This window comes from Phragmites australis, chromosome 5, assembly GCF_958298935.1.
Source record: "Phragmites australis chromosome 5, lpPhrAust1.1, whole genome shotgun sequence".
Lineage (NCBI taxonomy): Eukaryota > Viridiplantae > Streptophyta > Magnoliopsida > Poales > Poaceae > Phragmites > Phragmites australis.
In genome coordinates, this window is record NC_084925.1 from 36,484,075 (window position 1) to 36,507,704 (window position 23,630).

At 42.7% G+C, this 23,630-nt stretch overlaps 1 protein-coding gene across 1 annotated transcript; it reads right to left on the reverse strand.

Annotated features, from left to right (window-relative positions):
* Positions 1 to 23,234: 23,234 nt before the first annotated feature.
* On the reverse strand, positions 23,235 to 23,630 carry LOC133918027 (uncharacterized mitochondrial protein AtMg00810-like). The gene has a single exon (XM_062361804.1). It carries the CDS (start codon positions 23,628 to 23,630, stop codon positions 23,235 to 23,237), a length of 396 nt encoding a protein of 131 aa, XP_062217788.1.

Genomic DNA, 23,630 nt, shown 5'->3' on the forward strand with positions numbered 1-23,630 from the left:
CGACATCGAGGTTGAGGCACCGTGGGGCCGCCCGGAGCCAATATATTATGAGTCCCACTCAAGTTTGTTGAAATCTCATCTTCTGCATTGTTCTCGTAATTGCTTGGAGAATAATTACCTCTCCGACACGAAGGATTTTGCCTTCAAGATGCCGGAGGGTTTCAAACATAATGTGTTCTGACAAGAAATAGTAAAATTTTGTAACTTGTGCAGGATCAACCAAGACTTTTGGCTCCTTGACTCCTTGACCCCCTCGCGCTTTTCGGTCGTGAGCGAGCGGAGGGCACGTTCTATTAGCACTAATGCCATGGCTTTAGCCGAGGCATAGAAGCTTCTAAGGCGATTGTACCTTGCATATCCCTATCTACGCATGTATGATGTATGAATGAAATTGTATTGTCTTGACTTTCACCTTTTAACTTTGATCATACCAATGTTTTGTTTGTCTCCCCTTTCACGACTCCCTTGCACTTTATGGCCGCTAGAGGCTAGAGGGTGCGATTTTTTAGGGACGCTTAGTTGTGTTGGTTGGGGGCAAAACTGAATTCTACCTTAGCTAGAGGTTTACCGTGACTTGTGTATTTTTTGGAGCATAAGGTGTTATACTTATCTGGCATGGAGGCTAGGCCTTCAAGATGTCGTAGGGTCCTCGTGGATCCAGTACGGAGGCTATGCCTTCAAGGTGATGAAGGGTCCAATACTGATCCGGCACAGAGGCTAGGCCTTCAAGATGTTGGAGGGTGTATGCCGCAACCGTCACGGAGGCTAGTTAGACCTTCAAGATGATGGAGGGTCCAATTCGAATCTGGCACAGAGGCTTTGCCTTCAAGATGACGGAGGGTCCAATGTTGATCTGGATGGAGGCTTTGCCTTCAAGATACCGGAGGGTGCATGCAGGAGCCATCATGGAGGCTAACTAGGCCTTCAGATGATGAAGGGTCTAATCCTAATGCGGCACGGAGGCTTTGCCTTCAAGATGCCGGAGGGTTTTGCACTTCTTCGACACGTAGGCTTTGCCTTCAAGATACCAAAGTATTTATACGATAGGTCTTTAAGACCTTTCCGCCACCAAGGCTATGCTATCGGTGAGGAGATTTTTAAGACATCTCCTCATGCGGAGGTTTTTAATACATCTCCGTCACCAAGGCTATGCTATTGTTGAGGAGGGTTTTGATGTCTATACACTGTTTGAGTAAAGGCATAACTTAAGCTAAGTTTGGTACCTTAGTGTTATCGGTGAATAGCTAGTTGTAGTATAAGTTATGACTAGGTCGGATAGCTATGTTTAGCACATGCCAAATTAAGATATAATTTAAGTTTTACTGTCTACTGTGAACAGAGATATGACTTAAGTTTTGCTGTCTACTGTTACCAGCGAATAGCTAGTTGCAACATAAGTTATGACTAGGTCAGATAGTTATTCTTAGCACATGCCAGACTAGGTATAACATTAAGTTTTGTTGTTTTACTGTTGCTAGTAAATAGCTAATTGCAGTAGAATGTCATGTAAAGGTTGAAAATAAGCAGCAATGCTAAACTTGAGGCGATAGCGGTGGGGTATACTTGGTGATCAATAGGAGTTCAGGAGCATTACATCAAGCGCATGCGGCCAGAGTCCTGCGGAGCCGGAGCCGGAGCCGGAGCCGGTGAGGCTGGAGGGGCTCACGTGCGCCTGGAGGGGTCCACCAATTTGGTCCTTGCGAAGCCAGGTCTCAATCACTCCTTGCTCCTGGGCCCACTTAAGGTCCTGCTTTCGGCTCCTGAAAAACAGAGAAAGCTATGCGCGCATGCATGCATATATCACAAAAAGCAAGAGCTACATGCAGGCATGGCATTCGCGGCCTAATGCCCTGCTCCTTTTATGTGTGAGAAAAAGAGTGCATGCTTGCTAAGCATTAAATACATATGCTGCTCTTAGATGCCCAGCACATTTTAGTCGGTCGTCGGGTTTTTCAGCCTACGATGGGCATGACCATGCACCAGTACTACCTTGTAAAGGATATACATGCAAAGAACATGCACTAGCAAGGTAACACGTACCTTGTAAAGGAATGCATGCAGACTATGCGTTGGTGGTCTAGCACGTACCTTATTATATTGATTGTGCATGTAACCAACCTACCCCATGCGGCCCAGGATGTTAATTCGCATTGCTGCTCATAGGTTGCAGGGGCAAGCTAGTTCATTCGAGCTCCTCAGGCAGCCGACACAGCCTAAGGAGGCTGGTTTTCTCAGCCAACGAGTGCGGAGGGTAGAGGCCGGAGCACAACCTCTGTCGAGGCGGGCAACCAAAGCTTGACCCAAGTGAGGAGATCGGCCCTCGGCATGGAATATGGCCAGAGCACCTCCTACGGCAAGGAGCTCGGAGCCCACGAAACGTGCATGCACGAGGAAGCTAAGTGCAATAATGAAGGCTAGCAAGAAACACATATTTGCCGGTCTAATACATGAGCGCCCAAGGCGAGGACATGAAGCTCCGGCAGGGAACCCGACTCTGGGTGAGTGGCCTCCGAGTGAGGCCTTCGGCGGGAGCACGAAAGGCCTTTGGTGAGGTGCGCAGAAAGGGTTTCCGCCATGCGAAGCTTAGCTTCCGGCAGAGAGTCAGCCAGAGGGCAGCCCGACCTCTGGTGTGGACTCCCGGAGAGCTGTTTGGCCTCCGGTGAGTACATGCGGCCTCCGGCGAGGTAGGTCGAAGCTCCAACTTTGGCACGAAGGTGACCGGAGCTGAAGGAATCCTCCAACGCGACAGGAGCTTGGAGGATGTCTCTGGTGTGGCAGCGAGCTAGAGGAGGCCGGCCATAGCTGGAGGCTTCGAAGCCAATGTAGGTGACACCAGAGCGGAGCGCTCGAGGACTTTGGAGGCCGGTGCGAGCGACGCCAGAGTGGCACAACCAGAGACATCAAAGTTGGTGTAGGCGACATTGGAGTGAAGCGGCCAGAGGTTTCAGAGTTGGTGTAGGCAACGCAGGAGTGGCACGACCGGAGGCCTCAGAGCTGGTGTAGGCGATGCCAGACTGGTGTGGCTGGGGGCTTAGGTGCAGTCGTTGTCAGAGACTCTAGAAGCCGGAGTAGGTGCAGCTTAGAGGCTCCTATGTAGTCGTGGCCGGAGACTCTAGAGGTCGGAGTAGGCACGACTTGGAGGCTCTGGTGTAGTCGTGGCCGAAAACTCCAGAGGCCAAAGTAGGTGTGGCTTGGAGGCTCCGATGTAGTCATGGCCGAAGACTCCAGAGGCCGGAGTAGGAACGACTTGGAGGCTTCAGTGGCCGAAGATGAGCTCCGCCTATAGCGAGGCGGATGGACTCCGGTCATAGAGCGCATTGGGTTTCGGAAGTTGGATGAAGCTCTTGCCGTGAGGTGTTCCTCTCGTGTGTATTCAGTTTGTGAGCTTTTGTGGCGTGAACAATGTTAGCTTTATTCTTTGTGTGCATGCGCTCGCGTGTGTGTTCGCGTTCAGTCTTAGTGTTAGCTTCTCTTCAGTGCCTGCGTGTGCTTCCTGATAGCTTATGTGCTCCCTGTGTGGTGCTTGAGCCAACAGTGAGTGTGAAGGGCTCTAGTCATGAGCGTGAAGAGCTCCGACAATGAGTGCGAAGGTGATCCGACAAGCATAAGGGCTCCAGTGAGGCTTCGAAGTACGGCAAGGCATGAAGGCACCGGAGGTCAGTGAGGCCGAAGCCCATCGAGGCTGAAGTATGGGAAGGCTCCGGAGTATGGGGGAGGCTTTGGTCTGGCTAGGATCCGGCGTGGTTGCTCAGGGAGGCTCTTGCTCGGCGGCTTCATGCGTGGAGGTGCAGAGAAGCGAAGGTCATGAAGGCATCGCAGAGCATTGAGGTATCTCGGAGCGCCCGTCCTCTGGCATGGTTTATGGAGACGGCGTGGAGCGCTCGGCCTCTAGAGCGGCCCGATGGACAGCATGCTGATGCGACTTGAGGACCTATCAAAGCTAAGCACACGCTCGAGGTCGCCCTCGGCCAGTTGCATGCATTTGTTATAATATACGTATGGTAGTACACAACCCATAGGAGCTAGTGGCCACAGTAAAGGTGCATTAAATGTTCTTGACACGCTAACACAAGATAAGCTTGCTAGCGGCAAGAAAATGCAGGTAGCACAAAAAAATAAGAGCTATCCTCCCGTACCGTCCATATGCATGCTACTATCTCTTTTGCATATGGTAAATAAAATATACTACTATTTCTTACATCATAAGAGTAAATATTTTTGGGTCATGGTGTGAACGCAAAAGCTTTTGTCAAGTGTTACAGTGCCATGCTTTGTTGTGGACAATGTGTGCGTCAAGTGGGATAGTCTATTTTTTTTATTAGCTACCTGCTCTATCTCTACCATTACATGCAAAGTGGAGCATTTATAACCTTATCTCATGGTATTTGAACGGGTTTGCTCTATTTTTCACCATTATCTTTCTAGCTTGGGCACAGATCTTTGGTGTTAATAAACGAAGGTTTCTAACGCCCCAAAGCCGACAGCAATTAGGTGCAATGGACGCTTGCCTAGAGAATAGCACGTAACGATGAAAATGCTAGTATGAGTATTAGCTAGTCCACTTGCATGTCCAACTGACCACCAGCTGACACTAATAACAAACAGGGTATATCTAACTGCTGCACAATAAATAGGTGCGTGCACTTACCTTTTGCGTGGAGGTTCGCATGGGTTTTACCTTTGCTTTTGCTTTCACATGGGTTAGCCTTCGCTTGAGGACGGAGGGATACGAGGGAGCCATACTAGTACGTGCTTTGCCTCCGAATAGTCTCGGGAGCGGCTCGTAGCACGCCACAGTCGTCGTTCATGCTCGCCTGGGCCAATACAAGCGCATACTCTTCATTCGCAAGACGCCAATGGGGTCATGCTCACGGAATGGCGCTTGCACGCGTTCTCTCCGAAGGGTGGGCGAGGACGTACTCCGACACGCAGTTGCAGGTGTAGCCAAGTACGGGCTAGCGTGCGCGTACGCACACAGTTTTAGCCACAGCTTGCTCGCACAGAGGGTGTGGTCGCTACGCGTGCATCAAACCGCACCTGCTCATGTGGCGACGACACATCCGAACCGGAGGTAGCCTGCACGCCAGCATCTTGCTTGCGACGCTTGGTGCTTTCTCTCGCTTTCTCCTTTCAACAAGGCTCCTTGTTCGCATCCCCACGGATACCGCACTATTGGGGCACGTCGAGCGTGCCCTGAACAAATTCGGTGAGATCTCCACTTATAAGAGGAGGCTCAAGCTTAGAGACGTAGGTTGTGAGTGGAAAGGAGAGAATGAGAGAAATACCGTTTGTGTAATAGGAAAAAAAACTATTGGAGTCCTCCCACTCCTGCTATTGAAAGACATATTTATGGAGAAAAGGGGAAGGGGAAATTACTGACTTACTTCTAAGATATTATGTTATAATCATATGGTTAGATGAGTACTTTTAGTATTTCACCCTTTCATATACCATATGGTGACTAAAATACTATGACAGCAATAATAATACCATAATACATCATCTAAATATCTCTGGATCGGAACGTTCTTCCACCATAGGATGAGGTGGGAAAAGAGCAGTCCCCTACATTTCGCCTCTACTTACTTTGCTATACAAAATGGTAAGACAAATTAACAAAAGATTGAGCGAAGTGGACGAAAACAAGATCCACAGATAAAGCGTAGAAGTTCAAATAGCGCAAACTATCAATGCCTTCCTTGTTCGTCAACATGAAACAGCTTATTTCTGCAATTTCTGAGGTAAAAGGAAAAGTTTGCTTAGCATATGTATACCTCTAATTCCCAATTGAGAACACGGATGTAAAAGTATCTAAAGCATATAAAATTGCAGCACTTTTCACTGCAAAAGAAAGAAAATTACACATGGCGTCGTTCTTTCTTATCGGCCCAGTTGTATTGGATCGGAACATTTTGAAACACAGCACGTCTGGCACCGTTTGAGCTGCAGGGACAGAGCAGAGAATCCTGTGCCATTTTTAACCTCGTCAGTCACCTTGCTCACTTTTTACTCTTTTGAACAGTGACCGGACTGACTGTGACCAGATGCTTGTGACCAGCCGTGGGCAGATACAAAGAAAATACCCCTCCGGTAATAAAAAAAAAATACATATGGTCTTACGTACGTAACTTTGATACTTATTTTTTATTATAATATAATTATGATTTCTAATAAAAATAAATATTATAATTTTTTTTAAAATAAATCTACATATATGATTTTTATATTTTTAAATAAAATATTTTAGAAGTTATTGATAATTAAGTTTTGAAGATTTGATCAGATCTTAATAAAAACCTCAAGTATTTATAACATGAAAGAGTAATAATAACCAGAGACGCGAATGAAAGAAAGGTGTAATAGGAAAAAGAAAGAATGTTAGACCATCTTCAACCATATTCCCTTTATTTCATTTCCTTCCTGATTCTCTTTCCCGTTTCCATTTCCTTTACTTTCTCTCATTTCTAACAATTTTTCTTCGAGGGGAATCGTGAAGGAAAAGGAGAGAGAATCCCGTCCTGAAGGGAATGACCCTGAGAATCCCGTCGTGAAGAGAACCGTGAAGAAAAACTGTTGAAACGCTAAAAGGAATAAAAATTCCTTCACGACAGGATTTTCGTCCAAAAAGAATCCGTTGGGCTCAGCCTTAAAGCCAAATCCAAACAAATACGTACTCCACCACTGTCATTGCTACTTCTTCTTACCAAAATGCCCTTGTAGGGATGAATATCGTTGCCAAAATGTGGTGTCATACGCAAGGTTGTTAAATCTCATATTTCGAACGATCACAAAGCGTAGGATTAGTAGATTCTACCGACTAGATTTGTAGAATCAGTACAATCAATTTAGATCGTAAAGCCGTGGAATGGTAAAGTCAAATAATCATTGGATGCCTTTTCTGATTATAATGAGACTTTTCAGTCTTTATTAATCCGTTACACTATTGGTATTTTATGTATTCTATTTATTTTAATACACTGCTTCCAATCTAACCGATTTTAGTATTGTACTAAGTAGTGAGATTGAATCTAATTCACATATATAGACATGCCAACAAAAATAACATAGATGGAGCTCTTGCGCCGATATGGCCATTGATGTGAACTGAGCACTCAGTTAGTTATAGTCCTTATACGGTGGAATTTTTTCACCCAAGTTTGAATCATAGACTTTGACACATGTGCTTATAAATCGAAAGTAGTATTTTCTTTATCTATATGTTCACTAATGCTACTTTCATGAGACTGATCTGCTAAAACTTAGCATCGATATCGCATGTCAGCAATGTACTCCGTATTTCTTTTGCGGGCTTAGGACAACTTGACAAACTTTAAAGGTAATATGTAGCAGTATTTAAGGCCAGTTGCAACCACGAGCAGTACCTGTAGCATTGGTGCCATCGGGAAAAAAAAAAGAAAATTTCTTATTTGTCGTTGGAAGGTAAAGGTAATTTTCTATTTATCATCTTATAAAATTTCTCATTTATTATTGTTTCTAATTTTCATTCTTTGCTCATCATTGTTGTCTATTTGATTCATAGAAAAAATACATTTACCGTTAGGGAGAGGACGATGGCCTCGGGCATAGTTGCCGATAGCTAATCGAAGTTTAGAGCTCTTTAGAGGCCGAATCTTAGAATGTGATGTATTATAGAGTTGTAGATTTTTGTTTTTTGGCTTCCATAGAGTTTTTTAATGGTGAATTTGGATGAATAGATCCGGATATATGAATTTCTGAAATCTTGTTGTTTGTCAACCATTAAGGGAGCTGCATGGTTATATTTGTGGCTATGATTAGGCATATCAAAAGCTAGAATTAATTTTTATGGTGAATATCAAAGTTGTAGAAAATTTAGTGTGCCTATTTGTTGTGTTTTCTATTGTAGAAAAACATATATGAAAATAACAAGTTGACTGGACTGCGGTGGATACTTCATCCTTAAAGGTAAATATGTCTTTTTATAAGTTAAATCAGTATTACATAACATGTCATAAGTAGCGCCCTATCAGTATCGGTTATGCAAAAAATCACAATCGGAGATGTATCAGTGTCGGTTGTTAAACTCCTGCGCGCGAACAATGATTGAGTCGCTAAGAACCTGCACTGATAAGGAATATCAGTGCCGGTTCCAGTCACAAACCGGCACAGGTAGTCCATTTTCAGTGCCAGTTCGAGCCACAACCAGCACAAATGTGTTCGGGCTCGATTATTTAGTTCAATACACTTTTGGCTCACATCCGGCTTGTCGGCTGATATTTTCTATCTGCTCTCATCCGCTCAACTCTTATCTGCTCCACTGCTATCATCCTTCTGCTCTTATCCGCTCAACTCTTGTCTGCTCCACTCATCCACCTAGAGCTCTATCGTCCGTCTGTTGGCCCTCCTCCTGGCCACACGGATCCCGGTAGGCCATAGCTCGCTGAAGGATGAGTGGGGCGAGGATCTGCTCGGCTACATCGAGCAGCTACTCATAGAGAAGCCAGTCGAGCTAAGCTCCAGATTCGTCGTGGGTTGAGCTCCATATCACCGGATTCAAGCTCAGTTGGAGGTAGTCTCATAGAGGGGTAGTGTCGAGGCGGATTTGGTGAATTTCTGGTGCGTAGGGGAGTTCTTGGGTGGATTTGGCAGTGTTGCTTGCTTGGTTGTGGGTGGATTTGAGGAGGAAAAGTTTGCTTTGGCTGCTTGTTCATGCTGTTTCGCAGTTGGTTACTTCATTTTGGGCCATCGTTGATGAGTCTTTGGCAGATTTGTTTGATAGATAATGGTGTAGATCCCACACCTACATTGCTAACTTGCAATCTTCGATTGTTTTTAGGGGATGCTCGCTTGTTCCTGCTCGATTCAGGTGGATCTCGCAGGCATGCGCAGGTGAAATGATGGTGATGTAAGTAAAATGAGCGATCTTGGAGTGGTTGTGTATGCGGAGAAAGTGTGGCCTCCTAGCGGCCTCCGAGCTGAGTCGATTGATTATGTTCTTGTGTTTGACATATGTTCTTGTGTATGAATGAGAGATGAGTATATGAGATGTCTTCTAGTATATGGATGAGAGATGAGTCGATTTGATTGTGTTGTGTTTGAGATGAGTCGATTGATGAAGGAGCGGGCGGTGCAGTCAGAGCTCGTGCGGCGGCGAAGAGCGCCGGCGGTACTGGTAGTAAAGCCGGCTCATTTCTTTTTTGCTCCCAATCCACCTATCACTACGGTGATTCAAACCAACAGTGATGGTGAGTTACTGTGTCGGTTCCAGAACCAACACTGATAGTCACTGACTATCAGTGCAGAGTAAGGAGTGCTAGTTGAAAAACTGGCAGTGAAGCCGTTTTTCAACCGACACTGATATGCCTTTTTGCAGTAGTGAATGGATAACATTGATCAGGAAGGAATAAAAATTAGAAGCAATGACAAATAAAGAAGTTCATTTTGTGAAAATGACAAATAGGCAATCACCTTATCTTCTAATGGCAAATAAGAAATTTTCTTGAAAAAAACCTCCACGCATACAGGTACGGGTATGGATAAGACATACCCATACCTGTGAAACTCATATATATATATATATATATATATATATATATATATATATATATATATATATATATATATATATATATATATATCCTAAGTTTCTAACCCTAGTGTTCCAGTCCAACCCGTCGCCCTCCACCGCCCAGCCCAGATCCCATTCAACCGCCGACTGTCACCCGTTGAGCTTAGATCCCTGCTGATTGTTGCTCGTTGAGCTCAGATCTCCATAGACCATTGCTCGTTGATCCTAGATCCCATCGCCCGTTGAGCTTAGATCCCCACTAGCCATCACTGCCTCCGCACTCAAGTGCCTCGGCTTCGAGCTCTACCCACCCCATCCTCGTCTCCACCATCTCAGGTATTACTACCTCTTCCATTGTCATGTAGCATATCACTTTAACCGCTAATCTATTAACATTTGCCATGTTCTCATACATTATGTTCATAACTCTTTAGCTATGTAATACATCAGTGTTTTGTGCTACACTGCTACTAGACAATGATTTTATATGTGATGGTTCCAATATTTCTGCAGTTAAGTGGTGGAGCATGGCTGTTACTACACAATTTTAGTGTTGAAGTGCTCGTCTATTACTCTGCTCATTTGAGTAGAGATGGATGTATATTTCTTGTGTTTCAAACAATGTGCATAAATGGAAATTGTGCTTTGTGCTTGGAAGTTACAACTTCTATACATCAGACATCAGTCATATTTACCTTGAGGTGTTCACTTGTATTTTCCTTCCCGAACTTGAGTTATGTTGTTTCCAATGGGTGTATGTCAAATTATGAATCTTATGACAATGTGCATGAATGGGCGCTAGCCAGTAGCTGCTTACACTAAGCTTGCTTCCAATATAGTTCATATGAGATCTGGCGAGTAATCAGGTATGCCCATGGATGACAAGTTTGTTCTCTGTTCTTCGTCCGTGAGCGTTTACGGGTATGTCCACAGGCAAACAAAATTTTGTGGGTACAAGTATGAGAAAGTACTATCCATACCCGTCATACCTAATTGCCATGTATAGTTTACGTTCTTCACTCTGGTGATATAGGTGTCAATTCTTCAAAGAATTTTCTTGTCAAAAGAAGTTTTCAAAGAAATGATCACTGGCTGTTCCTTCCTATATATAGATCGATGATAGACCCCTAAACCTTTTGGCAATAATGATGAAAAGCTGAGATGAGTTTGCCAAGGTTGCATCCCTTTCCTTTTGTCCAGTGGTCAACGGGGAGCGCTTCCACTTCCCTGCAGCTGTCCAACCTCCAACATCGCCTTTGCAGGGGAATTTTTTTGACTTTAATAAAACTTGACAGGATAAATAATCATTGATAAGTTTATTAAGGCTATGTTTTGTCATAATTTAAATTCTGTGAAGAAGATATTTCCTGTTAGACTGTGAATTATAAGATTTCATAGTATAATTTGACTTGTAGTTTATAAGAAGTAGCTTTTAAATTATGACTATTTATTTTTACTTTAGGGCTAGAATATATAATCAAAATAAAAAACAAATCGGACCTAAGTCACTGTGTGTAGGGTGTAGTAACAGTTGCCTTTTAGTTTTGACCTTTTTGTTTCTATTTGTCGTTTATTTGCAAAAAAGTTTCTATTTGTCGTTTGTCAGAAAATTGCTGTTTTAGTCACTTGAACCTAGACCGAGTGCAGAACACCTTGAGAAGCACAGGTAGAATTTCGGGAATTTTCTTGTTAGTAAAGGCAATTGGGAAAATGACCTTAGCGCTTGTATTAGGCTGATCAGCATATAAACACGTACAACAGGAGTTTGGATGAAAATCGAATAAATACATGCCAAAACAAGCAGCCTAACAATCTGCAAGATATCCCTAACAAGGGAAACTAATCCCATGACTTATGGAGACACTGGATATGCAGGATATGCCAGATATGCAAAATACACTGTCATGGTGTGAAAGATTACGGTCTTGTTCTATTCCGCTAACACCTCCTCTCTCCCCCCTCGCAGTTGGAATGGGAGCCGGGCTGATGTTCCAACTGGAACAAAATTCCTTTAAGAGGGCCATCGGAAGGTCCTTGGTGAAGATGTCAACGTGTAGCAAAAATGGGCTTATTAGATATGATTGTGATTTTGGTGATTAATAATAACATAATCATTGGGACTAACATATTTATCAAGAATATATATTAGTAGATCTCATGGATGCAATACATCAAGAAGCTACCGCGTCCGGGAAAAAAATTAATTGAATTGGAAAAGTTCAAGAAAGATTTGACCTCACTGGATGGTCTGGTGTTCAGGAGTTGAACTCACTGGAGTATTTTTTCCAGAAGCAGAGTGAAGGCTGATCACTTCACCAGATGGTCTGGTCCTCTATGTGTTGAACTCATCAGAGTGTTTCTTGACAAAGTGGGAGAAGACTAAGGACCTCACCGGATAGTCCGGTGATCTGCACTGGGTAATATCGGAGTATTTCCTGTAGAGAAAATTGCAAGTGCAGAATATTAAAGATCAACCCATCGGATAGCCCGGTGCTTAGTTTATGCACATCAGATTATAGCACCGGAGCATTTCTTGCAGAGGCGACTGCAAGAGTTGAAGAATGAAGAACAACCCGCTAGAAGGTCTGATGCTCTGAAGATAAATGCACCAGAGTATTTTACATAGAGAGGCTGTAAAAGCTCAGATGGCTCAAGATAACTCACCGAAAGGTCCGGTAATAGATTTGAAAGCACACTGAAGTATCCGGTGTTCACAGAGGCATTGAGTGGAGTTCCAATGTCTAGTCTCTGAGGTTGTACTCACTGGAAGATCCGACGTTATTACTACTGTTCTTACCGAATCATCCGATGTTAACAGCTTTTCCAAGTAATTGGAAAAATGTCTAGTTGTGTTTTGGCGGTGGAGAAGTACATAAGTAGTGGGTTTGAGACTATAAATACACATCTACTCAGTCATTTGAAGATGTGGCATATTACTGGAGTCTAGAGGAAGCTTATACACACTTAAGAAGACATCCAAGCCACCAAAGTTCTTAAAATGATCATCCAAGGTGATTAAGTACAAGATTAGAGAGTATTTAGTGCTTATAGGCCTAGAGTGAGTTGTAGCTAGGTGTTGCAGCTTGAAGAAGGGATCAAGGAGTGATCCTAGCTTATACCGAGAGGTACGTCGATACATTGGAGTCTTGTTGACTCACTGGCATCTTGGACCTTGGTGCTCAAGCTTGTTGACCCTTTAACTTTATGTAGAGCGGTGGCAAGACACGTGTACGGGGATGTGGAGACCCTTGCCTTGGTGGCTCAAGCTCCGAAGTGATCACAACCACAAGTGACCTAAAGAGAGGCTAGTGGTGAGACCTTACCTTGGTGGCTCGATGACTCATCTGGCTTAAGGCATTGCCTGGTGGCTCAAGAGTCATGACTGGATGTTGACCGGGAGCATATCCTTGGCGGAGCGCCAACGTGAACTAAAGGTGTCATTCATGCCATCGATACCATGAGATAAAAATTCCTTGTGCCGAATTTATCTCTCTACCTTATTTACGTTTTCGCATTTACATACTTACAATTTACCTTGCTAAATAAGGTTGTAATTCTTTTGAGCGGTAGAGTAGACATAATAAATAAACCTAGAGCACATTTAGATATAAATTGAAATAGGTTTATCTTGTAAAATTTTTAGATCCAATTTGATTTAGGTTTCTAAGTGTTCTAATTCACCTGCCTCTTAGAACATCACGGTTTCTCATAATTAGTATCAGAGCCTCATGCTCTTGATCAGCTTAACTTACTAGAGTTGTGACGTCCGAGGTTGGGATGGATACTCATAGTGTACCACTTTTTGATGATATAAATTTTTCCTGTTGGAAAATTCTAATGTCTTGTTATTTGCAAGCCTAGAGTCTAGATGTTTGGAGAGTCACTGTGGAAGGGATGAGACCTCATATCACCAACAAGAAGAGGTAATTAGATGCATTGGCAATAGTATCATTTTATCATCTTTAAATATTGATGTATTTAATCGTGTTTATTCTCTCACCAATACACATGATATTTGGAATAGTCTCATTGAAATACATGAATGCACAAAGGATGTGCGTAATGAGAAATATCATGTGCTTGTTACTAAGCTCAATAGCATCAAACAACTATCCCATGAAAGTGATAATGACATGTACTCACGTTTGAATATTCTTGTCAATAAGATCAATGGGCTATATTTGACATAAATTGAAGATGCTCAAGTGGTGAGAAGAATACTTTAAGCTTTTTTTAAAGTACAAGATAATTGTCTCCATCATCTACGATAACCATGACATGAGCAAGATGACTTATAGTCAAGTTCTAGGCAAAATCACCGCTTATGAGATGACCATGAATATGAGAGTTGAAGCTTCTACTTTATCTGACATCAAGAACCTTACTCTCAAAAGCAAGCAAGCTCAATACCAACACATGAAGGCAAGAATGAGAAGATAAGAGCAAGAATCAAGCTCAAACGAAGATGACGATGATCAAGATGAAGAAAGTTATGAAGATGATGATCAAAGCACATCAAGCGATAAAGAAATTGATCCAAAGATGGTGAAACTCATGTTACTGAAAGTGCCTAGAGGGGGGGGGGGGTGAATAAGCTTTTCTGAAAATTACAACTAAACAGCAGATTAAAAGCTGCCGGATACTCCGGTGAAAGTCAGATACTTCGGTCAGTCCGGAGTATCTGGTCTAGTCCGGAGTCTCCGGTCTATACAGGATATCAAGAATAACTATGAATTAGAGCGAGCAGCTAGAATCTAAAGGTGATACTAAGTCTACTAGATATCATAAAGCTTAAACAACAATAAATACTAGCAAGATGATCACTAAGACAATTTATATGTAAATTCTCAATTCCACACGATTAAGTAAATTGCACAAATAAGAACACAAGGGATTATCCCGGAGTTCGACCACCTCACAAAGAAGTGCCTACGTCTCCGTTGAGGAGCTCACAAAGAGTCGGGTCTTTTCCAACCCTATCCTCTTCTAGCGACCACAAAGATCAAGCTATAATTTTCTTACTCAATTTGAAGTCGATTACAAACTTCCTGTGGCACTCCACAAAGGTTGGGTGCTCTACGGGCGACGCCTTGCTGTCTAGAAGCACAAAGCTTTAAGAGAAAAGATCACAGCGAATGCTCGATGAAGAACTCATTGCTCAAGTGCCTTAATCTCACTCCAAACCCAAACTCACTAAATTTTTGCAAAACTTAGTACTAGAGGTGGTTGGAGGGATTTTGAATGCTCTTTTAATACTCAATGAGTCTAGAGTTTAGCAGCAACAGTAAGCCTTTAATGCCATAGGGTGTGGAAGTATATATAGCCCTCTCTCAAAAACTAGCTGTTACTGTTCTGACAGATCTAACCCGGAGTATCCGGTGAACACCGGAGTATCCGGTCTCGATTCCAAAAACGGCGTCAGAACGGTCACATAACGTGTCAGAACTAGCCGTTACAATTCTGTTAAGTTACCGGAGTCTCCGATGAATACCGGAGTCTCCGGTCCTGATAGGGCCATCACTCAAACTAAGTCCGGAGACTTGCCGGACTCTCCAGCTTCTCCAGGTACCGGAGTATCTGGTGAACACTGGAGACTCCGGTCTTTTTATCAAAAGAATAAATATTAACCGAGCCACCCCTGCCGGAGTCTCCCTCGAAGACTCCGGTAAAAACATTTTCTCCTACCGGAATATCCGTTGAACACCGGGGACTCCGGTCTTTTTCAACAAAAATAAATGCCTAACTGATCGACCTCTGGCAGAGTCTCCCTCGGAGACTTCAGCCTTAAAACTCACCAACTACTCCGGATACTCCGGAAAATTAAAATAAAACGGAATCGAGCACCCTCTGCCGGAGTCTATCTCGGAGACTCCGGACTAAATACTGAGTACCGGAGTATCCGGTGAACACCGGAGACTCCGGACTCAGTGAACTTTTGCTAAACAACCCGGTGTCCGTGGGTGAGTGTGTCTCTCAACTTATTGGTTCTAAAGGATATCTTGAGCATTGAGACACTAAACAAGCAATTAAATGAAACCCTCTTAATAGAACGACTATCCTAGACTCAATTTCAAAAATAGAGAAATTTAAATCCTATTGAGTACTTCTAGTTGCTTCTCCTTTCTTTTCGAAGGGCGTCAAACGTCATATATCTTCTCACTTTAGACTTAGACCTGTTCATGACTTAGATAAACATATTAGCTCCTTAATCGTTTTGTCATCAATAAGACAAAACCCACTTAGGGGGTCTAGATGTACTTTCAGTCTCCCCCTTTTTGGTGATTGATGACAACACGATTAAAGCTTACAAAAGATATTTGAAACAGGATTTTGAATTCTAAAAGATATGGTGAGCTTCCCCTAAATGTGTGCATTGATTTAAGATTGAGTTACACTCACATGCACATATTCAAGAGAAAAATTTGCAAGAGCTCCCCCTATATCCTAGGATCCGTGGGATGCAATATCAAGTAAACAAAATACATATGTCAAGATATGAATCACACTTAATTTAAGAAATACAACAAGCATCACACTAACATGAAGAGTCTTACAAATTTAAATAGAGCACATAGTTCATCACACACACAAGAAAGTCCCAATGTCCAACAACGATTAAATAGAGTCTAAATCTAGAAAAGAAAGAAACTAAGGAAACTAAGAATTTGATCTCTCCCCCCCCCCTTGGCATCAAGCACCAAAAAGAGAGAGAAACTATTCGTTGTTGTCTTCATCGTCGTCGTCATCATCATCCTCACTTCCATCATTGTTGTCGCCAGGAGATGAGCTCACTGCAGGAACAGCGTCGGAGGAGTCATCATGAGGTTGAGCTTGAGAGCTCTCGGCAGCTGCTTGGGCTTCATCATACCAAGCCCATAGATTTTCAAATTCAACGGGTGCACTTTCTGCTTCATCCGAAGCGATTGGTGAGCAAGGTGGCTGAAGGTTCTTGGAGGCATACATAGCTTTCTGACGTTTCTCCATTTTCTTCAGACGAACACTCTGCTCCTTGATCTGTGTTGCATTATGAGTGCACACATTGAAAATAGCTTTGAGAGCGCTTTTTATAAACGATGACCCTCGAGGAGGAGCACGTCTCAAGGCAATCTTCCTTGAGCTCGGTGGAACATGAGGAGGGGATGGCGAGGGAGATAGAGCTCGGATGTTAAGAGGTCTCATCCGATAGGGTTCATGTTTTATCTCCTTCACAAAGGTCTTCTTGGATACTCGCTCGATGATAGACATGATATATGGAGTGTATCCACAACTCTTGATGGGCGATTTTGATGTGAACACAATTTCTTTCCAAAGAAAATAAGCCACACTGAAAGGAGCATGATCGTTGGACATGGCAGCGAGGAGATTCCTTGAGATGCTCTGCACTGTGGTCGCATCCCCGCTCTTTGGTGCCAAAGTGAGTCGAAACAAGGAGTTCAAGCATCTGTAGAATGGTCTCATTCCAGTGAGTTTTCCAAATTTGACTCGTCCATGATTAAGATACATGAACTCGAGCTCTTCCAAGGTAGTTGATTCTCGTTATGAATTTGATCCTTATGTGTATCTTGAGTATCAAAACGGAAATGATGAGCAAAGCCTCTTAAGCTTATTTTGTACTGAACTCCCTCGGTCATCCAATGCATGAAGGGATTCTCTGATCCCTCGAACCAAACTATGGCATAGAATTGTGCGATGACTTCCTCGTACCAATCATATTTGAATGCCATTATATTCTTGACCTTCTTGCTCTCACATGCAGCGATGACTTCATTAAACACAGGGTCATTTTTCTGTGCCATGTAATTCCAATCAATCCACTGCATGTGTGTGATCGGCTTCTTCTTTGATAGGATCACCGTCTCATAGAAGTCTGCTTGGAAATCATTCCAAAAGCGGTAATCCGTGACATTCTTTTCATAGTCAAAAGGGTTGTTCATTCTCTCATTGACTACCTTGGACACGTGCCTCATGTAATTCATTGTTTGCTTCGGAGTGTCAAAGATAGAAGCTGTCCTTAGGGGTCTGTGAAGTTTCAGAGGTCCAATCACATCATCTGCCTCCTCTTCTTCCTCATCCTCTTGTTCAGTTGCATCGGACTCAGAACTATTTTCCATGGCGATACCTTTGCCTCTCTCTTCTCGAGAAGGCATCCCACTTCTTCCCCTTCCTGCTGTTACTGGGGCTAAACCCTTTCCACGGCCACTGTCGTGGCCCCTCATCGCTTGACTCTTTGTCCTACAAAGAGTGACAGCATCTCTTTGAGATTCTCTAGCAAAAGTCTCTTCTTCGATGTGAATCCCCCTCCCGGTGGCCACTTTGCAAACTCTCTCACTGCTCGCATGCCCACTCCCGCTATCCTCTGAATGGGCCAGTGCTCTAGCCTCTTGAGCCCGTAGATCGCTTTCCTGTTTCTTCTTCCGCTTAAACGTGTGACCCTTCACAAAACGATCTCCGGCCATGACGAATTACCTGAGAGAGATAGAAGGAATAAGGAGGATGCGAAGATATATTGATGAAAAGATTGCTGCTGAAAAACAGGCAGACACCGGAGTATCCGGTGAGGTTCACCGGATACTCCGGTCAGCCCGAGAAAATCCTCAAAACCTAGGGTTTTGGAAGATTTGGCCGACAAGAGTTGAATCTGGTATAGGAACAAGTTCTAAGAAGTATATGGAGCTATTCTACCAAGGGAAATCGATCCTAGAGGAGGGCATTGATAAATCGGGAAGTTTTGGGAAAAAAGTACCTTTTGGAGCAAAAACACTCTGGAGATTTTGATGAATAGAGATGTCTGGAGATTCCGGCCTTGAATCCAAATGAGAAAAGATGAAAAACTTGAAGCTCCTTGGTTGTTCCTCAAAAATCGCCGGAGAGACTAAGTTTGGGAGAGAGGAGTTGAGAATAGATGGGTTTGAGCAACTGTTCGGGCAGAGGGGTATATAAAAATCTGGAGACCCCGGAGACTCTGGTGAAGACCGGAGACTCCGGTCCTGATACTTTACCGAAGACTCCGGTGAAGACCGGACTATCCGGTAACTGGAACCTGTGCAGGAATCAGCTGAAAAATGAACAGTGTCAGGTCCGAATACTCCGGTGAACACCGGACATTCCGGCACCTGGAACTGTTACAGAATAGAGTGAAGGCTGAAATTTGAGGAGGAATTTTTCGGGAGAAGGCCGTTGGACAGAAAAGACTAATTTGCTAATTGTGATCAGCCAACAAGCATCATTACATAAACTATGATCACAAGTTGCAAATTATGATCAAAACATCAAAGAACCAAATAATTTTGAAAAATTCACTCAAAAAAACAGTTTTTGCAAACTCCTAGCTAAGAAAGCTACAACTCTATAACAAACAAATGTATGCAACAATTCAAGCCACGTTTCGAGAATCTAGGATATTTAATTCACTTCTCAACTTGTAAAACCTTTACTCGTCTAGTGGCTTAGTGAGGATATCGACTAGTTATCTTTCGATTCTCACATGGCGAATATCGATATCCCCTTTTGTTGCATGGTCTCTCAAGAAGTGATGTCTAATGTCTATGTGCTTGGTTCTTGAGTGTTGTACGGGATTGTTGGCTATTTTGATGGCACTCTCATTATCACACAAAAGTGGAATTTTGGATGTGTTGTGGCCATAATCTCTTAGTGTTTGCCTCATCCATAGGAGTTGAGCACAACAAGCTCCCGTGGCAACATATTCGGCTTCGGCGGTGATAGGGCTACGGAGTTTTGTTTCTTGGACGACCAAGACACTAAGGACCTACTTAAGAATTGGCAAGTCCCCAAAGTGCTTTTTCTATCTACTTTGCAACCGGCATAGTTGGGATCCGAATAGCTGATGAGGTCGAAGGATGAACCTTTAGGATACCATAAGCCAAGGTAAGGTGTATGAACTAAATATCGAAGAATCCTCTTAACAACCATTAAATGACACTCTTTTGGAGCGGTTTAAAATCTTGCACACATGCACACACTCAGCATGATATCAGGCCTAGATGCACAAAGATAAAGCAAAGAACCTATCATGGAGCGATATACCTTTTGATCCACGCTTTTTCCTTCTCCATTGAGATCAAGATGACCATTAGTTTGCATGGGTGTCTTGATAGGTTTGGCATTCTCCATGTCAAACTTCTTGAGCATGTCTTTGATATACTTTGTTTGACAAATAAAGGTTCCTTCCTTGAGTTGTTTGATTTGAAATCTGAGAAAGAACTTTAATTCCCCCATCATAGACATCTGAAATCTTCTTGTCATGATCCTACTAAAATCTTCACAAAATTGTTGATTAGTAGAACTAAATATAATGTCATCGACATATATTTGGCAAACAAATAAGTCATTATCAACATTCTTGGTAAAGAGAGTAGAGTCGGCTTTGCCTATTTTAAAACCCTTTTTGACAAAAAAATTCCTAAGGCATTCATACCATGCTCTAGGAGCTTGCTTTAGCTCATAGAGCGCCTTATGGAGTTTGTAAACATGTGAGGGGTGCTTGGGATCTTCAAAGCCGGGCGATTGCTCCACATACACCAATTCGGAGATTGGTCCATTGAGAAATGCACTCTTCACTTCCATTTGACACAGCTTGAAATCATGGTGAGTAGCATAGGCTAATAATATACAAATTGACTCAAGTCTAGCTACGGGAGCATAAGTCTCACAAAAATCCAAACCTTCAATTTGAGTGAACCCTTGAGCAACCAATCGTGCCTTGTTCCTTTTTACTATCCTATTTTCATCTTGTTTATTGCAGACGACCCATTTTGTGCTAATCATATTTTGTTTTGGTCTTTCCACCAAGGACCAAACTTCATTCCTTTTGAAGTTGTTCAATTCTTCTTGCATGGCCATCACCCAATCCGGATCATCAAGAGCTTCTTCTTGGTTGATTAGTTGTAAATTTCTTTCATGACACTAGTTTCACAATTAGCATCTTTTATATATCATGATCCAATCTATAGTATAAATTCCCATTATTATTAATAACAAGTGTATATGTCTCGCAAGTATTCAATATTTGTATGCACATATTTAGGGAGAGTATATCCTATAGGTTATGATTTTGAGACTAATATGTGTTGCTAGATGTATCTTTTGTAGTCTCATGAAGAAATCGATACGTTTCTGAAGGTATGCAATACTTAAATGCTTCAATTGGTATTATTGTTAATTCATTTATACATTTAAGCTACCTCCATATATGATATGATTTAAACTTCCTACATCTACTTATTATCTAGATGTGCATATATTGCTATATTCCTACAAGTGGTATTCACAAGTGGGTCTCATTATATGTATGCTTACATAAAGGTGGGAGTTTAGATTATATCATGTGAGTTTCATTAATTATGATCCTTATTTATCTTTTTCAATTGATATCAATGTCTCTTATCCTTACAATTGGTATATCTTTTCAATTTATATCATTTCATTGGATCGTGATTTATGAAACTCTTTTCCATGTGCTCTAACGCTTTTCCTCGAGTTCAACATATGTTTATAGCCCTTTTTTTTTGAGATTGTTAACAAATAGGGAGCAGTTTGATGACTAAAGTAAGAAGTAAGATAAAAGATATCTAGGAATGCTGAAGTTAACAAAGGGAGAGAAGGAGACACAAGAAGTAACATGAGGCTCCTAGGTTGATAAAGGGGGAGAAGTTCTTGCGTGTGTTGATCAAGGGAGATAGTGGCAATAGAGAAAGGGAGAGCCACAACAAAGGGGACTAAATGGTAAAAACATGTATCCAAGCAATGTGGTAAGGTTTGTGTTCTTTACGATTGGTATTATTTATTATTGGTCACTTGATTTGGTTGTGTTGTCATCACTCACCAAAAGAGGGAGATTGTAGCGAAAATAGCCTTATTAGGTATTATTGTGATTTTGGTGATTAATGACAACATAGTCATTGGGACTAACATGTTTGTCAAGAATATATGTTAGTAGGTCTCATGGATGCAATACATAAAGAAGCCACCACAACCGGGACAAAATTTTATTGAATTGGAAAAGTCTCAGAAAGATTTGACCTTACCAGATGGTCTGGTGTTCAGAGGTTGAACTCACCGGAGTATTTTATTTAGAGAAAAAGTGAAGATTGATAATTTCACCGGATGGTCCGGTGCTCTGTGTGTTGAACTCACTGAAGTGTTTCTGTCAAAGGGGGAGAAGGCTGAGGCCCTCACCAGATAGTCCGATGATCAGCACTGGGTCGGAGTATTTCCTGCAGAGAAGAATGTAAGTGCAGAAAACTGAAGATCAACCAACCGGATGGTTCGGTGCTTAGTTTGTGCACACCAGATTATAGCACCAGACCATTTCTTGCAGAGATGACTAAAAGTGTTGAAGAATGAAGAACAAACCATCAGAAGGTTCGGTGCTCCGAAGATAAATGCATTAGAGCATTTTACATAGAGAGGCTGCAAAGGCTCGGATGACTCAAGATATCTCATTGAAAGATCCGGTGATGGATTTGATGGCACATCGGAGTGTCCGGTATTCACAGAGGCATTGAGTGGAGTTCCAACGGCCATTCTTTGAGGTTGTACTCATCAGAAGATCCAGTGTTAGTACTATTGTTCTCACCGGATCATCCGGTGTTAAGAGTTTTTCTGAGATGTTGGGAAAACGGCTAGTTGACGGGTTTGAGGCTATAAATACCCTTTCACTCAATCATTTGAAGATGTGGTATGCTGCTGGAGTCTAGAGGAAACTCATACACACTAGAAAAGATATCCAAGCCACCAAAGTGCTTAAAGTGATCATCCAAGGTGATTAAGCACAAGATTAGAGAGTGTTTAGTGCTTATAGGTCTAGAGTGAGTTGTAACTCGGTGTTGTAGCTTGAAGAAGGGATCAAGGAGTGATCCTAGCTTGTACTGAGAGGTATGCCGGTATCTTGGAGTCTTGGTGAATCATCGACATCTTAGGCATTGTTGCTCAAGCTTATTGACCTTCCGACTTGGTATGGAGCGACGGAAAGAGACGTTATGGGGACCCAGAGACCTTTGCCTTGGTAGCTCAAGCTCCAAATTGATCATGACGGCAAGTGACCGAAAAAGAGGCTAGTGGTGAGACCTTACCTTGGTGGCTTGATGGCTCATCCGGCTTAAGACCTTGCTTTGGTGGCTCAAGAGTCATGACCGGGTGTCGACTGGGAGCATATTCTTGATGGAGCTCCAATGTAGACTAGGGTGGTATTCATGCTATTGATATCACGGGATAAAAATCTTTTTATGCCAATCTTATCTCTCTACCTTATTTATGTTTCTATATTTACATACTTGCAATTTACCTTGCTAGAGTATATTGCAATTCTCTTAAGTGGTATAGTAGATACACTAGATAAACCTAGAGCACATTTATATAGAAATTGAGATAGGTTTATCTTGTGAAGTTTTTGGAGCTAATTTGGTTTAGATTTCTAAGTATCCTAATTCACCCACTACTTAGGACATCACCGTTCCTCACACGGTGTACTGGAAGCTCGTCGGCACGTGAAAACACGAACTTCACTATGTGCAACACGTTCCCGAACGAAGTGAAGATCGATCTCGACATGTTTCGTTCGCTGATGTTGGACTGGGTTTGTCAAGAGATAAACAACACTAATGTTGTCACAGAAGATGACGGTGGCATGTTGAAGAGGGCGGTGAAGTTCGACCAAGAGTTGACGAAACTAGTAGGACTTAGCAACGGCATTGACAACAACACGGTACTCCGCCTCAGCACTGGAGTGAGAGACCGTCTGCTGATGCTTGGAGGACCATGAGATGAGGTTGTTGCCAAGAAAAACCACATAGCCCGAGGTGGACTTCCGAGTGTCGGGACAGCTGGGCCAATCAGTGCCAATGTAAGCCGTAAGTGAGGTTGGTGAAGTTTGATGCAGCTGCAGACCGTGGTCAATGGTGCCCTCGAGGTAGCAAAGAATACGCTTGAGCAAATTGGCGTGTGGCTCCCGTGGGTCATGCATATGAAGACAAGCTTGTTGCACGATGTAGGCGATGTACGAACTCGTGAATGTCAAGTACTGAAGAGCGCCAGCGATGCTTCTGTAGTCAGTGGGATTAGCCAT

What these genes read in the sequence shown, in the direction of transcription:
- LOC133918027 (XM_062361804.1), bottom strand. Translation starts at nt 23,630, where the DNA reads ATGGCTAATCCCACTGACTACAGAAGCATCGCTGGCGCTCTTCAGTAC.